Source organism: Corvus cornix, chromosome 11, assembly GCF_000738735.6.
Source record: "Corvus cornix cornix isolate S_Up_H32 chromosome 11, ASM73873v5, whole genome shotgun sequence".
Lineage (NCBI taxonomy): Eukaryota > Metazoa > Chordata > Aves > Passeriformes > Corvidae > Corvus > Corvus cornix.
The window spans coordinates 9,336,137-9,350,242 of NC_046341.1; the positions used below are offsets into that span (position 1 = coordinate 9,336,137).

Genomic DNA, 14,106 nt, shown 5'->3' on the forward strand with positions numbered 1-14,106 from the left:
AATTTGAGAGCTTGGGAGACACTCCCAGAACCGCTGAACAACTGAGCTCCTTGAATCTCAATAACGTGATTTCTTTCTTGTTAACTTCACCTCTGAGGATATTTTATGTTGCATGGAGCCAGTGCTGATTCTGTTTGCTGGGCCCATCTGCAGCACATCTCTACTGTCTGCAAAGAGGCCTTCAGTGATAAACCACCTGAGTGTATTTTGGATGAAAGAAACACCAGGTAGCTTGAAAACTACGTTACAAGCTGAGTGTAAAGACAGCATTTAATTGCTTTCTAAATTTTTTCCTCTTTGATTATGAAAGACGGAGTGGCTGTTTAAATACAATATTTAATGTCACTTAGAATTGTACTGTTTTTAGGTTATGTCCTTCCAACCAAACAGGAATTTTTTTTTTTGGTCATAAGTGGTAGAATTGCATTTTACTCATCTGGTCCAGATGGTGTTTGACCTGCTAAGAGTTCACGTGCTGTTGGAAAAAATATTGAGTTTAGTGTAATATTTGTGAAAATGATACAAAGTCATGAAGGCACAGTCCCTGGGGGGGGGGGTCCAGGCGAGAGGGCACAAATGGCACAGAAAAACTGAACAATTAACATTAGAACATGCCCTGCTTAGCCAGTGATATGTTCAACTGTTGCTTATCTAAAAGATGGTTTTTGCAGCTTTACTGCTGTCTAAAAAATCTCTCACAAAATTCTTTTTAGATATACTTTCCTGCTTTCTGCTATGAAGTAGTTGAGGTCAGCCTTTTGTGGGAGTGGAAGCCTGTAATTAGAGACAGACCTGCTCAGTAACCAAAATATTTTCTCTTTTTTCTTTTTCCCCTTTTCGCTGTCTTTTGTATGTTTTGTATTTCTCTTTCTAGCTAAGGAAACCTTACTGGATTCCAGTGTCATTTTAGCAGCTGGATTAGTTCCAAAGGGTTTAGGCTCAGGCAAGCAGCATTTGAGTCTCTCAGCAAACTCTGCTGACAGCCACAAAATGTATGGCTGTGCCTCTCCAAGCCACGATGTCATTCAGCCCAGCATTTGGCCAGTGTTGGATTGCTTGTTATCCCTCATTGTTTGTGCAACTTTTCCATTATAACTTCTGTCAGTGGTGAGGTCAGATGGCAATGATGACATTCTTGGCATAGCTTCTTTTTTCATATCCTTAGAAAAAAATAATCCCATAGTAGCACTTAATTCAGTTTCAGTATTGCCTTATTTGTCCTATTGGCTTGATGGCTTGTACTCCTCCTCCAGCTACTGTGACTACAGCCAGGCAAATGTCACAGGGTGGTATTTGCTGTTACTCAAATAAAGTTATCCTTGACCTCTCGTATTTGCTTTCTGTTGAAGATTTTATTAGCAAATTTTTATTCCTGGTAAGGGAAGAAATGGTGGGAAAATGGAAATGCAGAAATTCATGTACTGACAAAACAGTGTGTGCTGATCAGTGCAGCTGGAGACAGAAACAATTACAGCAGGAACCGATCACACAGCACGGACCTGAGCACGAGCTGCTGTGACAGGCAGGTGTGAGGATTAATGTCCTGTGAGCAACCTTTCCACATGGAGACCCTGCCTAGAAGACACACAGGGTAAAGTTGAACCGGTGGCAGTTAAACTGGAAATCTGCATATCTGCTGTCAACTGCAACTGTTTTTGACCTGTAAATGCTTGTTGCACCTTTCTTATGGTGCAACTCTTAAAATGGCAAAACTTGAAAGTAAACCTTAATTCATTAAATCATAGAAAACCAGTGCTTTGGACAGTCTGTGCAGCAGCTCTGGAGACACTTGTTCAAATGACTGAAGACTGGAAAAATCTGTTCTTGCATCATACTTGGAGAATTTCCTACTTGAAAACAGTGACATACTGACTGCTAGAAGTTTGTCTTGTCCTTTTCCAACACTTTGCAAGAACGACTTGGCTGGTGAATACACCAGGGATTTCATGGGATATTTACAAATGGATCCTTTTATTTCTGTGAGAAAAAAATTTATGATGCATGTAGGACAACGTTCAGCTATTCTGTGCTGTGCATTTGTTGCAGTGGTGTTGCCACCTTGGCAGAGAGGAATCCATCACACCTTTCGTACCAAGCTGTACTAAATTTAGAAAGGCAGCCCTGACCTTTCATGCCTTGTCCTAAAAAATGCTCTATGCCAGCTTAAATTGTTCGTGTAACAGCCAGCACCTCTGGTATGTGGAGAAGCTGGGCTTAGGAACTTGTGTCTCTGATACCAGAATCTGCAGTCCTTCATGTGGGGAGGTGGTTACTGAGAGATGCTGCAGTTGTTCATGTGTAGGGTGGTTATTGTTTTTTATAATTGCCTGTTTTCTAGAAAATATTTTCCTTCCCAACTGTCAGGATTTTCAGTGCACTGCTTCCTTGTCTTTCCTGCTTTTTATTACAAGAAGGACCTTTCTAAGTCATCATTTATCATTCCATTGTTACAGGAACTTGTAGGAGTAGTTGTTCCCTTTTCCCTCCAACTTATTCCATATGATACCACTGATTATCCAGTACTGCATTCCCAAGCGATATTTTCATATCGAGTCCTCTTTAGGCGCATCACTTCTCTTTGATCAAAAATTACAGAAAAGAACAAGCACAGACTACAAACATTCTTCCAGCTCTTACCAGCAGGTGTCACAGCAACGACAGTAAGGAAGAGATAAGTATTATCTTTCTCAGTTCCAATTAAAAACCCCGATGAAATGAAAACTTTACATTTGCAGAAACAGCTTGAGAACTTGTATAGCCTGACTTTTCTAGTGGATCAATCTCTTCAAAAACAAGATCCATGGAACATCCAAGTCTTTACAAAGTAAATATTTTTTTTCTATTCTTTCTGTATCTTAGTCTTTTTTCCTTCTGTTTTCTTTTGCATCTACCGTTAACAAAGGTAACAGTAGGTTATTGTAAAATAATTTCTTAGAGGATCTCTGCAAATGACAATGCTTTTTGTGTGTCAAGAATGATTGATTGACTGATAAACATTATCCTTTTACCAGGCAGAAGAGAAGTTAACTTCCTTACCAGAGAAGTCTGTACGCAAAACTATGCATGAATTTAAATATATTGACAATTCTTTTTTCTTTTCCATGGCCTTTTACATACCTCAATACTTTACTCACTACAGCAGTGGCTACTTCCCGAATACTGTTATTGTAAATTAATTTAAGCAAGAGGCAAAGAAAAAAGGTGGGGAGAAAACAGCTCAGTCCTCACCTCATTCACTCCAGTGGAGCACATGGTGGATTCAGAGCATACAGTGGTATTTTGAGTTAGGGAGGGAGAGAGAGAGGTTCAGAAACAAGCAGCAGGAAGAAGACGGCACAAGCAGTGCCGAGGAATATTGTAAAAAAGTACTGGCTACAACATGAGAATTAAAAGGCCTTCATTTCTGCCAGCATTTTCTTTGGATTTGGGTCCTAAATGAACAAACTTCCGGCTACTCTTCTAAAGGAACTGACTTTAACAGGACATTCCTTCTCTCTGATTACCTGAAATACCAAACCAATGTTTGGTAAGGTAGAACCGACGTTTTCACCCTGCCTGGAATAGTGTAGTCTCTGCAACAACAGCCGAGTGTGTCAGCGCTCAGCTTCGCCCGCCCTGGCGTGACTGCAGAGCCTCGCCTGTCCCACCCCACCAGCCTCCAGCCTATTTGCATCTGAAAGGGGACTTGAATTGACGGTAAAGAAGACGCAGTCAGTGGCTTATTGCTGGGGTCGGTGTGTGCTAATTATACCCTGGGTAATCACCCTACAAAACATGTGAACAGCTTTCAAACTGCCGGGGCTATTTTTACTAAACCTCGGCTATATTTACCCTGTCCCTGTGCATTCGGTTGGTGGCACTTTAGCATCCCCTTTCTGGTGTATTTATAGCTGAAAGCACCGCTGAAGGTAATCGGCCGGGACACGCACTCTAAGGGAGGCTAATCCCGCCCTAGCCGTGTTGTCCCTGGGAATGCGAGCCGTCATCCCTGCGATCCTGCTCCTGTTCTCTCCCGGGCAGGTGAGCACTGGCAACCAAAGGCCGGAGTTTTTGCTTCCGTGTTCAGTTTGGAACAGTCCCACACGTCACTGTGGGATCCCACGGGTAAGGAAAGGGCCCGGTAAGAAACTGCAAGGGAGATAAACACCTTTTCAGTAGCACCAAGATCACTGAGATGAGATACAGATTATAAGGCCTGACTTTGCACAAAGGGACTTCCCTCGGTATTGCTTGATCAGCCAGGATTTGGCAAATAATTTAAGCTTTGTAGGAAATTCACATTTAGTTCAGAAACAGTTTAACTGCATCTTCCCTATGATAATATCCTTTCAGGAATGGAAATTACTGTTTTTGATTAACTCCCTTGCAAAATAACGTCTGGAAAAAGTTTTCAAAATAATCTTGTGATTGTCTAATTGAAATGATGACACTTGCAAATAGGGAAGCAGCAGCATGGTGCAAACTGATACTCCGCCTGCACTGCTGATCACTTCTTATGTAGGAAGTTCACTGTTGCTGGCCCCAAACTTCATCAGACTGTTCAAAATCACCACTCTTCCAGGGGCAATATCCAACGTCCCTCACTTCCTGTGTCACAACTTAGCACAGCTGGTTACCATTGCATCACAAACAGAGTTTCTTCCCACTGTGTCTGGGTCTGCATTTTAAATAAATGACAATGCATTTGCATTATTTTTATTTATTTGAACACTATGATTTAAGAGCCTAAATGCAAGTTCTTCCCTTTATTTCTGCAAGTAGCACTGCAATCATAACTTACAAAAATGTTTAAAATACAAAATGTACATGAAATTACAATACAAGGCTCTGTAAACATCTAGAACTTAATCTTTATTGTCCCACATTTTTAAATATAAAACTTCAATTTGAACGATTTCCGAACCTCAAGGAATGACATCCATTTTGAGTATCAAAAATAGAGTTTCAAAGCTTTGTATCAGAACAAAACCATTATTTTCATTCTTTGGTTTAAAAAGGGTGGCAGTTCCCCTGATAACAGGTAAGTTTTACTACAGAAATTCAGATTGCTAGTTTATGGTAATTTCAAAACTCATTCCTGTCCCCCTGGATTAATATGCTACCCCTTTATTTCTTTTCTTAAACATCGATCTTTGACCCTCCTTATAGAAAAGCTAGCTCATCATTAAGGCTTTCCTTCAGGACCATCTAAATTATTAAAAATTTTTGGAAAAGTACTCAGGGAGAAGACAGGACTTAAGGGCAAGGAAGCGGATGCCAACAAAATATTAACAGTTGCCGGGTTCTGTTGTTTAATTAAATTTGCATAGTCCAATAGAGATCGTGTGCTTTTTATACCACTAAAATTATACAAGATTAACAGTCTGCATCTACGTTATCACACAAGCTAAAATAAAATTAAGACCCTTGTATTGAAGCTTTTACAAGGCAAATACAAAACTGCTTTAGTATCCAAAGCTATATTTTTTTAAATTTCATTTTTAAATAGGAAAGCATTTCTATGTCTACAGGCATCAAGGTATTTAAAGGCATCAGAAAATTTAGTGCATAGCAACTCCGGATTGTTTGGGCTCCTATATTTAAGGTACAGTGTGAATTCCAGCTACTTGGAGAACTTGCAAGGAGAGTCTGTACCAGCAGGATAAAGGAGCATAAATCCCATACAGTATGAAAAGCTTTTAAGTCAGAATTTTCCTACAAACAATGGTTAATGCAAAAGACCCAATACAAGAATGAAAACTGGAACACGCCTTGCCACCAGCACACACTCTGAGACAATTACATAGTTTACAGCATTGTGTGGTTTGATTTCTTTTGAAGGTGTTAAAAACATAAATAGATGTATTTCTGAGCATGTGAGTTCTTTCTAGGATCTTTAACATACATGAGTAGAGGACAGAGTAAAGCACCATTGCTGAGGGACCATTACAATATCACACTTTTCAGATTCCAGCCCTGCCAATTACTTCTTGCAAATGTCAAGACTTACACCACTGAACAGTACATTCACAAAAAGGATGCTTAGGATTCCCAGCAGGTACACAGTGGCCTTGCATTAAGTTGTTTGAAATAATGATGAAACATCAAGTTAATAGCCTCAGGCTGCACTCTTAAAAGGAAGTACATGATAAAATTATAATTTTACCTACTTAACATATGATCTTTAAAAGTTCATGATTCAGCTATTACAGAGATGCAATTACAGCTGCTGCAGTGGTATTGCTGGGGCACTGACTTCACTTCAGGCATAAGGTTTTGCCTACAAAAGGTTCAATGGAAAGTTTTCCACAGCAAAAGCTGTGTTTACTCTTCAGGTGTTATAACTCAGCACTGTTCTCCACTGTCAGACCCCTTCATTCATTTGAAGTCTACACAGACTCATGTGCTCCCCATGTACTAAACTGCTAAAATGGCCACACTTGTCTGAACTGGATCCAATGCAAATATTCTTTCAAATTTTCTAATTCTTTGCATTAATTCACTCTTAATTTTCATTAGACTGTCATGGCTGACCCAAATGAGCAACTAAAAGCAACACCTTGGATGTTCTGAGGTTCCATATACTGCTGACCTTCCTTTGCCATGATTGGTGTACCGTCTGTTCCATGGAGGAGAGTTCTGTAAATAAGTGATTCCTGGGGGAGGGAAACGTGTGTGGCCTTCACAGGCAGTGTCGGATCCTCTCTACACTGTCTAATTGTAAAGGCCAGAGATTTTTAAGTAAAGATGTAAACAGATTATTTCAAATTAATCAGATTATGTGGATAAGGGAGATGCAGCCTCAGAGCACAGCACAGAGTTTACTGCTACTGTGATGAATCTTGTGTATTTCTTTGGTAGCTCCTGCTTCACACCTTTAAATTAAACACGGACACATTATACTGCCTAACCACTACTTCACAGTAAATTACTTTTTAGCAAACTGACTTTTATAAACAGCCTGAATCTAAGGAACTGTAGTGGTCCTCTCCTTAGGACTCCCAAGTGGCATGGGCAGGCATACAGCATATAAAAGATACAGCTGTGATCAAATGATTTATTGCACTGACAACTTGAATGCCACTGAATTAGTGATCTCAAAACCATATTCTGCAGGGATAATGGGAACATTTAGATCCTCAGCAAACATTAGATTTTCTCCTGTATCTAACATGGCTTTGATGTTGCTGTTCTTTAATCTAAAATCCTACTGCTCAAATTTGATTACAAATGTAACTTTCTAAGAAAAAAGCTATTTCAAGAAGGAGCCTGTGCTAGTAAAGATCAGGAAAATTATCCATAAAGTTATAGAAGTTAAATTTTGGAATGTAATTTCTATCCCAACACTTTCATGATGGAATGGTCTTTTTGCAGCCTATCAAGTAACATTTTCAGTTTATAAACAAGTGCAGATCTACATTTGGCTTTGCTTCCTATGAATCTAAGAAAGAAAACACTACAGTATTCATATACACAATGGCTTCCGTGGCATTGGCTTCAGATGACAGGTATGATTTGCCACTGGAAGATCTTATTAAGAAAAAAATTAAACAACAGAAGCTTTAAAGGCTTTCCAAAATGACCAAAAGATGTTACAAATCATCAGTTACAAACTATACTACCTCTAAGGGCAAGCAGCACACTCAAGATGTGCATTAAATCTTTTTCCATATTCAGGACTGTGAATATTATAAGAGCAAACTAACATCTCCACACATCTGAAGCACTTACAATATAAAAGTATTCTATTTAAATGCAAAAAGCAAAGCTTGTTTGTAACTTTAAAACAGTTAAAATATCTGGTGTAGATTCTGTGTGTCCATTTTAAGAAGTCTCTTTACAGTATCTGAGGAACTACAGTTAAAATGCTCTGTCTCTACATCAAAAATGTAACCCACTAAAAGGGCTTTGCAAGGATCCACTGTTCCAGTTCATAAAGGCCACAGAGTTGGAAGCACAGTAAGTCTAAAGAGGAAGAGGATGAAGAAATATTCAGAGAAAATGTGACGTTTTCATGGATGTTGAGTCGTTAGCTTATCTGTTACTGGATTCCATCAGATATTCTTGTCTCCAGAGATCCAGGACACGTATGTGCAGACTGGCTGGCCACTGTTGTTCCATGTGACACTGAGATCTGTGACATATCTCTTCCTATGATCTCATTCACTATAAAGAAAGAAGAAATATTAAAAAGTGGCAGTTTTTATGCTTTCCAAAAGGCAGAACTCATCAGTATAACCCTTTTAAAAATAAATACTTCCAGTCCTAAGCCTGGATGCTGTTACATGACAGAAGATGGATGAGGAGCCTGGCTTCAGCAACAGTTAAGCAAGGGGGGGGGAAAAAACGTCCTGCCATAATCCATGCTGGAGCCTCCCTAAGCCCCTTGAAGAAAATAAGCACAAGACACACAGGTAACTGAGAGGCACAACATAGGTCACCTTAATAGAGATTTCCCCACAAAACTCCTTCTGTTCAAGATTGTTACAGGCACAACAAATAACTCTAACAACTCCTGGCTCTTTCAAGCTACTTACAGAACTTCCTCAGAACTTGGATTTGGGTTAATAGAATATTCTTTTTAAACACTGCATACCTATTAATGGACCAGTTTTCTGAATACTTGGATTTCTGAAACCACAGTAACTAAATTTTATCAGTCAATTTCTCTATAATGAAGATTTAGGATGGACTAATATGCAGGCCAGTTTGTGTGTCCATGCATGTCAGCTTCAGTACAGGTTTTGTCAACAAAACTCATACTATTTAAAAGTGAGGGACACCTGTGTGATTGTGACAAAGTTAACCTAAGTTATCAAGAAATGACAACTTCGGAGTCTTACTCTAAATCCTATAAAATTGATTGCAGGACAATTGAGGTTGGAAGATGATAAAAATTATCATTTTAAAGATTAAGTATAAAAGCAGTGATAGAAATGTCTGTTTTACAAAAATGGACCTTGGTAATGTTATCAAAGAAAACCGAGTAACCTTCTACATGGACATGAAAAATATCACATTAAATAATAATGACAAATTTTAGAAAAATATTGGATTATAACCAAGATCTCAATTGTTATTTCACTGTTAGAGGGAAGCACACCTGTTGACTCCCATTATTGAGTGGGCAGTAGGTTATAGTATCTCTTAGGAAGACTTTGAATATGCTGAATTATAGAGGCTTTTCCTTAATCATTGGCATGAGTTTGCTTGGACCTTCTATCAACAGGTATTTAATGGGATCTTTGTGTTGACTAAGGACCATTCTTGTGTTTAGAACGTTTTGTTCTGCTAATAAGCTGCTTCTGTTGAACATCTTAACAGACTTGGAACCCAGGCTTTTGCTACTTTGTTCTCCGTTGGGTAACTTTACAGAACAGTGTTGATGCACTTCACCACCTTTCTTAACGCTTCCTTAATTTTCCACAGCAGGATTTAGCTTCCTACTAATCATTCCTGTCCGGTAGAAGCATAACAAAATCAATCTACAGGTTGCGTTTATAGCACTGAATAGCCTGAGCACTGCCCTTCGTGGCAGCAGGATCGTAAGTGGTTCTGAAAGAAAACATATTAATATTGTGAATATGCTGAAGTCTGTGTAACTTATATGAAATCCAACTCTGAAAAGAGGTTATGTCTATATTCTTTTAACTTGCTTGGGAAAGCTTTAAAACCACCTCATGTCACAGCGCTGTGTGTAATGGAGGAGGTGTTTGCTATCCATGAGTTGACCACCTGCAATGGTTTTCTCCTCAGGAATGCAAGGACAGCTTGTTACACACACAGTATTGCAGCCCAAATGTTCAAACAGGTCACACACACTTCGGAAAAGCCAATTCCCTCAAGTATTACAAGACTTGCAATTCATTTGGCTTCAAAAAAACCTGTCATTCAATGAACTTAACTGCACTATGACACTGAAAGTTGTGTGACTGCAGGTAGGGCACTTTCCCAAGTATTTTTATTAGGCCAACACAATGCATAAGTAAACATCTGCTAAAAATCCCCCAAGACTTTTATTTTTTTAAACAAAATATAGATGATCATTCATAAGAACTGTGCTCCACCAGCTTCTGTCAGGGCATTCATTAGCTTGCTCTGACCTCCAACAGCTTTTATCTACTGAACAGTAGCTTTGTGCAAATCGAGTGTCCCAGCTGTTCAGTACTGCTAAAACTTTCATGAGTGCTACAATAAAAACATTAAAAATAACTATCTGAAGTTCAGTATTTTGAAATTATTAGACAGTTACTTCCCTTAAGTTTTGATGGCTGATCTGTATCTGTAGTAGCACCATCAGCACAACTGGTCTATCCCGCAAAGGTTTGTAGTTCCCACAGGCAGAGGTGTTTACCTGAACAGCACGTAGCCATTGGCACTGCATTCTCCTTAGAACACGTTACACTGAAGACAATAGCTGATCACACGGGATTTTATTTGCCAAACTTCTGCAGCAGTCATTATGTAGAGTATTAAAGCTACAGGTTAGCTTGTGTTGCTTTGTTCTAAACAATAACTGATTTGTTTATAAGAAGCTCTTTTGTAGCTCAGTGCTTTTTTTTTGCAATACTTTTAGCACGTGGTGAATACAGATGTATCTGGTTTACATGGATTTCCATTAGAAACATCTACCATTTCTTAGGCAAATGCAGGACCATGTCTTCATTCCAACAAAGAATTCTAGTGGAGAAGTCTTACTTGTCCCTGTGACTTTGTAAGAATTGCTAATTTATAAACCCAACCAGTATTCAAGTGTGCTTTTTTCAAAATAAGTATGTAAATCAGTGCTCAGCCAGAGCACCTTGCAGGCCTCAAGAAAAGGCCAAAATGTTTTTCCTACTGTGTCTGGCCAAGGTGTTTTTTCACCGACTTTGGCCTCCCAACTAACACATCTTCCTATTTTATACTTTCCAGGAATGTCCATTTCAGCTGTCTGGAACTCTGTATCCAACAAATGGACTGGGGGGAGCCTGCAGAGTTCAGAAAAGTCTCCATTGATAATATGAAGTACAGAAGATATAAATATAAAATTTAAATAAATATAAAATAAATGCTTCAAAGAAAGCAGAACTTGCATAAGGCAGCAGCTTAGATCAGTCTCCAATCTTTCATGGCACATATAATATTAATATAATACCAGCATTATCAGAACTTGTCTTTCTGATGGGGAATGGTAAAAATTAAAGCAGTTTAAAACGTAAATCATGTAGTCAGAAGAGATAAAATCCTTCATAAAAATGTACAAGGATGAAGGTGAAATCATACAGCATTTTCCTTTTTGTATTAACGACTAAAAGAGAAATCCAAAGGTCAGTATGACGTGAATGCATGGCACGTCACCTTCTTCCACTGAAGGACAAGCCACACAACATGTAGTAGTCTGTGATTAAAACTGAAAACTTAATTCATGAGCATAAATACAGGTTTTCTACAATATTGTCTAGAAAAACTCAAGTTCTTCAGGTGACAAATTGTGAGAGGAAATAAATTCCAACAATTCTGAGAAAGGACAAGCTCAGGCTCTATTGCTGATGCTTTACAAACAAAAGAAAATTTCTTTGCTTTTAAAAAACTGCTTAATTTCACCTCTCCTAGTTTTGACTATGGCTGCAACGGCTACTCTGTCCTAAAAATACAGCTAGAAAGATTTCATACTCCCTTTTGCTTAACCTTTATAGCCATCGCATTAGCAACTAGACACTGGGAAAGCAGCATGCACGGCTTTGTTAATCCTCCTTGTTTTGATACCATTTCCTTTCTTCAGCACAAGTTTGCACGGGAAGGCTGCAGAGCTTGTTTGGGATTCAGCAATACAGATCTCCAGGATGTTTTTCAGGTTCTCTGTGCTCTGTCTGCCAGGTTCACGTGTGTTGTGTAGTTCATACTTTTGCTGCCTCTTTGGAGAGAGCCAGTCTCATTAGACTTTAGATGGAGGTGAGCAGTTGTGCAAGTAGACCTTGACTTTTCAGTCCACTGCCCCCTCCAGTTAAATCCCTGCCTGTTTGGTACCTGTGGTGCCAGGTGTTGACTACTGATCCCATAGCCTGGACCTCTACTCACTCCTCAAGTCAGGAGGAACCAGAAACATCTTACACACAAAATCATTACAGAGACCTCGCTAATATTTAGCAGTCATTTGGTACCTGCTGACACCTAAAACCATTCTGGATGATCAGTGTCAACTGAGTGGATGACATCAAAAATGTTACAAAATGTTTTCTGTTCTAACACTCCAGGTCACTAACCCTGAAATAATGACTGGAGCAGATGAAAAGAAAGAAGGGTGCACACACTACACTCTGTACACATGTGGCATATTCCTCCATACAACAGTGATAAGTGCACTTTGAAAACTTGTCAGATATGGCACAGATCAAAATGTGATACAGCGTTTTTTTTAATAAGTTTTTCCTCCCTTTTTTTTTTTTAAATATCAGGCTGTGAAATGGAAATGATTTTAACAACTTTTCTCTGTCTGTGTAATTGACCTCTTTGGCAGTTTTCCCAGATTTCAGAATTTCAGCTGTTACTTTATTTGCAATACTTTCACCTTTTCCTCCCTTAGTATTTATCTGAACGTAAGCTGGTTGGCAAATTTATACTAACAGTTAAAAATAGATTGTGCAGAAGAGAAGTTAAGTTGGTGGGGAGAAAATCTGCATACATACAAATTACATTGGCCTGGTCAATACTGGTGATATTGCAATATTGGATTGCAAAGATTTTTGTGATTTTTTTTGTTTGTTTGTTCTTCCCTCTCTGTGCTGCATTGAAAAAGGAGCAACACACTGCATTGAGAAAGCACCAAATGTCAGATAGAGGCTCCAGCATACAAAATTAAAAATTGCAAAAAATGAAGCAGCGCCCTAACATCAATATGGGTGGAACAGAGTAGAAGTGGCTCTGACTTTTGGATCTGCTGTCAAGCTGTAAAATAAGAGCAACCACTTACTCTGTTTTTCTGGGTTCTTCCCATGGTTTTCATTTCCCATTGTGCTCTGTGTGCCTGTTTCCACTCCCTGCTCACTGCATAAGTGGAAGCAGCTGAAGCTCTGAGGCCTCCCCTGCCCCTGGGGCTGAGGGCTTTGCCTCTGGTCACTGAAGGCTTGCACTGGACAGCTGACACAGCCACAACTCCGGCTGTTTGTGCCTGACAGCCAGACTGCTCAGGATGGGCTCTTCAAACTTTGCAATTTGCAATCCAGAGTTTTAAGATCTAAAGTTAAATTGAACAGCTCAGCCATTTGTGCAGTGAGTGACACCCAGAGCTATGGGTGCTGATCTTATCAGCTCTTCCAGTACCAACCAACCCTTCTGGAGAAATTCCCACCTACAAAAAGTGATCCATGTTCACTGATTTGAACAGAACAAAGCTCTTGTGTTATGAAGCTCGACATCATCATGAAAGCTGGTGCTTCTAATAATGAATTCCCAAATGTTTTGGATAAATTGAAAAACCCAACTATGAATTTAGAATAACAAGCTCTCTTAAGGTGTTTTTAAGGTGTTTGAAGTTCTAATATCAAAAGTAAAGGCATTATCTTTTTTTATCAAATGCCAAGCAAATACTAGCATGCTTCTGAATTGCTCAGTATTTAATTTCCCCTCTCATTGTGCTAAGAGAAAAATATTTTGTACTGGAGCACAAAGGAAAACAGAAGTATATCTAAGTATATATATTTTATATAAGAATATAAGAAAAGGAAATTCCTGAACCTACAGGCCTTTCAGGGAATAATGCAAGTAACCTCTTTCTCCTTGCAGGAAGCCACTAATCTACAATCAGCATCTATACTTTCTACAGGACAAGCAAATCTCTTTAATGGTCAGTTACCAAGCATTTTAGGTTTTTCTAAGTCAAAAATACTGCTTGAAAACCTCCACGGAGAACTTCAGGCAAATCACTTCAGACCACTAGGTCTGCAATGGGCAAGAGCAGAGACGTGCAAAACACAACAATGCTTCCCCAGGGTGTTCCACCAGCCTCCAAAATATGTTCTTCCCAGGGAACTCCTGAGTTAGAGACAATATCTTTTGCACCAAATGCTCCCATTTGGATTTTTCTCCCTGGGGTCTTTTAAGGTCTGTGCAAAATTTTGTCAACTGCAACATTCTGCGACAGCAGAT

General features: G+C 39.1%; 1 protein-coding gene across 2 annotated transcripts in view; it reads right to left on the bottom strand.

Moving 5' to 3' along the window:
• Positions 1-4,683: 4,683 nt before the first annotated feature.
• Positions 4,684-14,106, bottom strand: part of NFATC3 (nuclear factor of activated T cells 3) — a 66,083-nt gene continuing 56,660 nt past the window's right edge. For both annotated transcript variants that reach the window (XM_039558179.1, XM_039558178.1), the window contains one exon: positions 4,684-8,145. In XM_039558179.1, the coding sequence (XP_039414113.1) occupies positions 8,021-8,145 (125 nt within the window). In that variant the 3' untranslated portion in view covers positions 4,684-8,020. The remainder of the gene's footprint in view (positions 8,146-14,106) is intronic.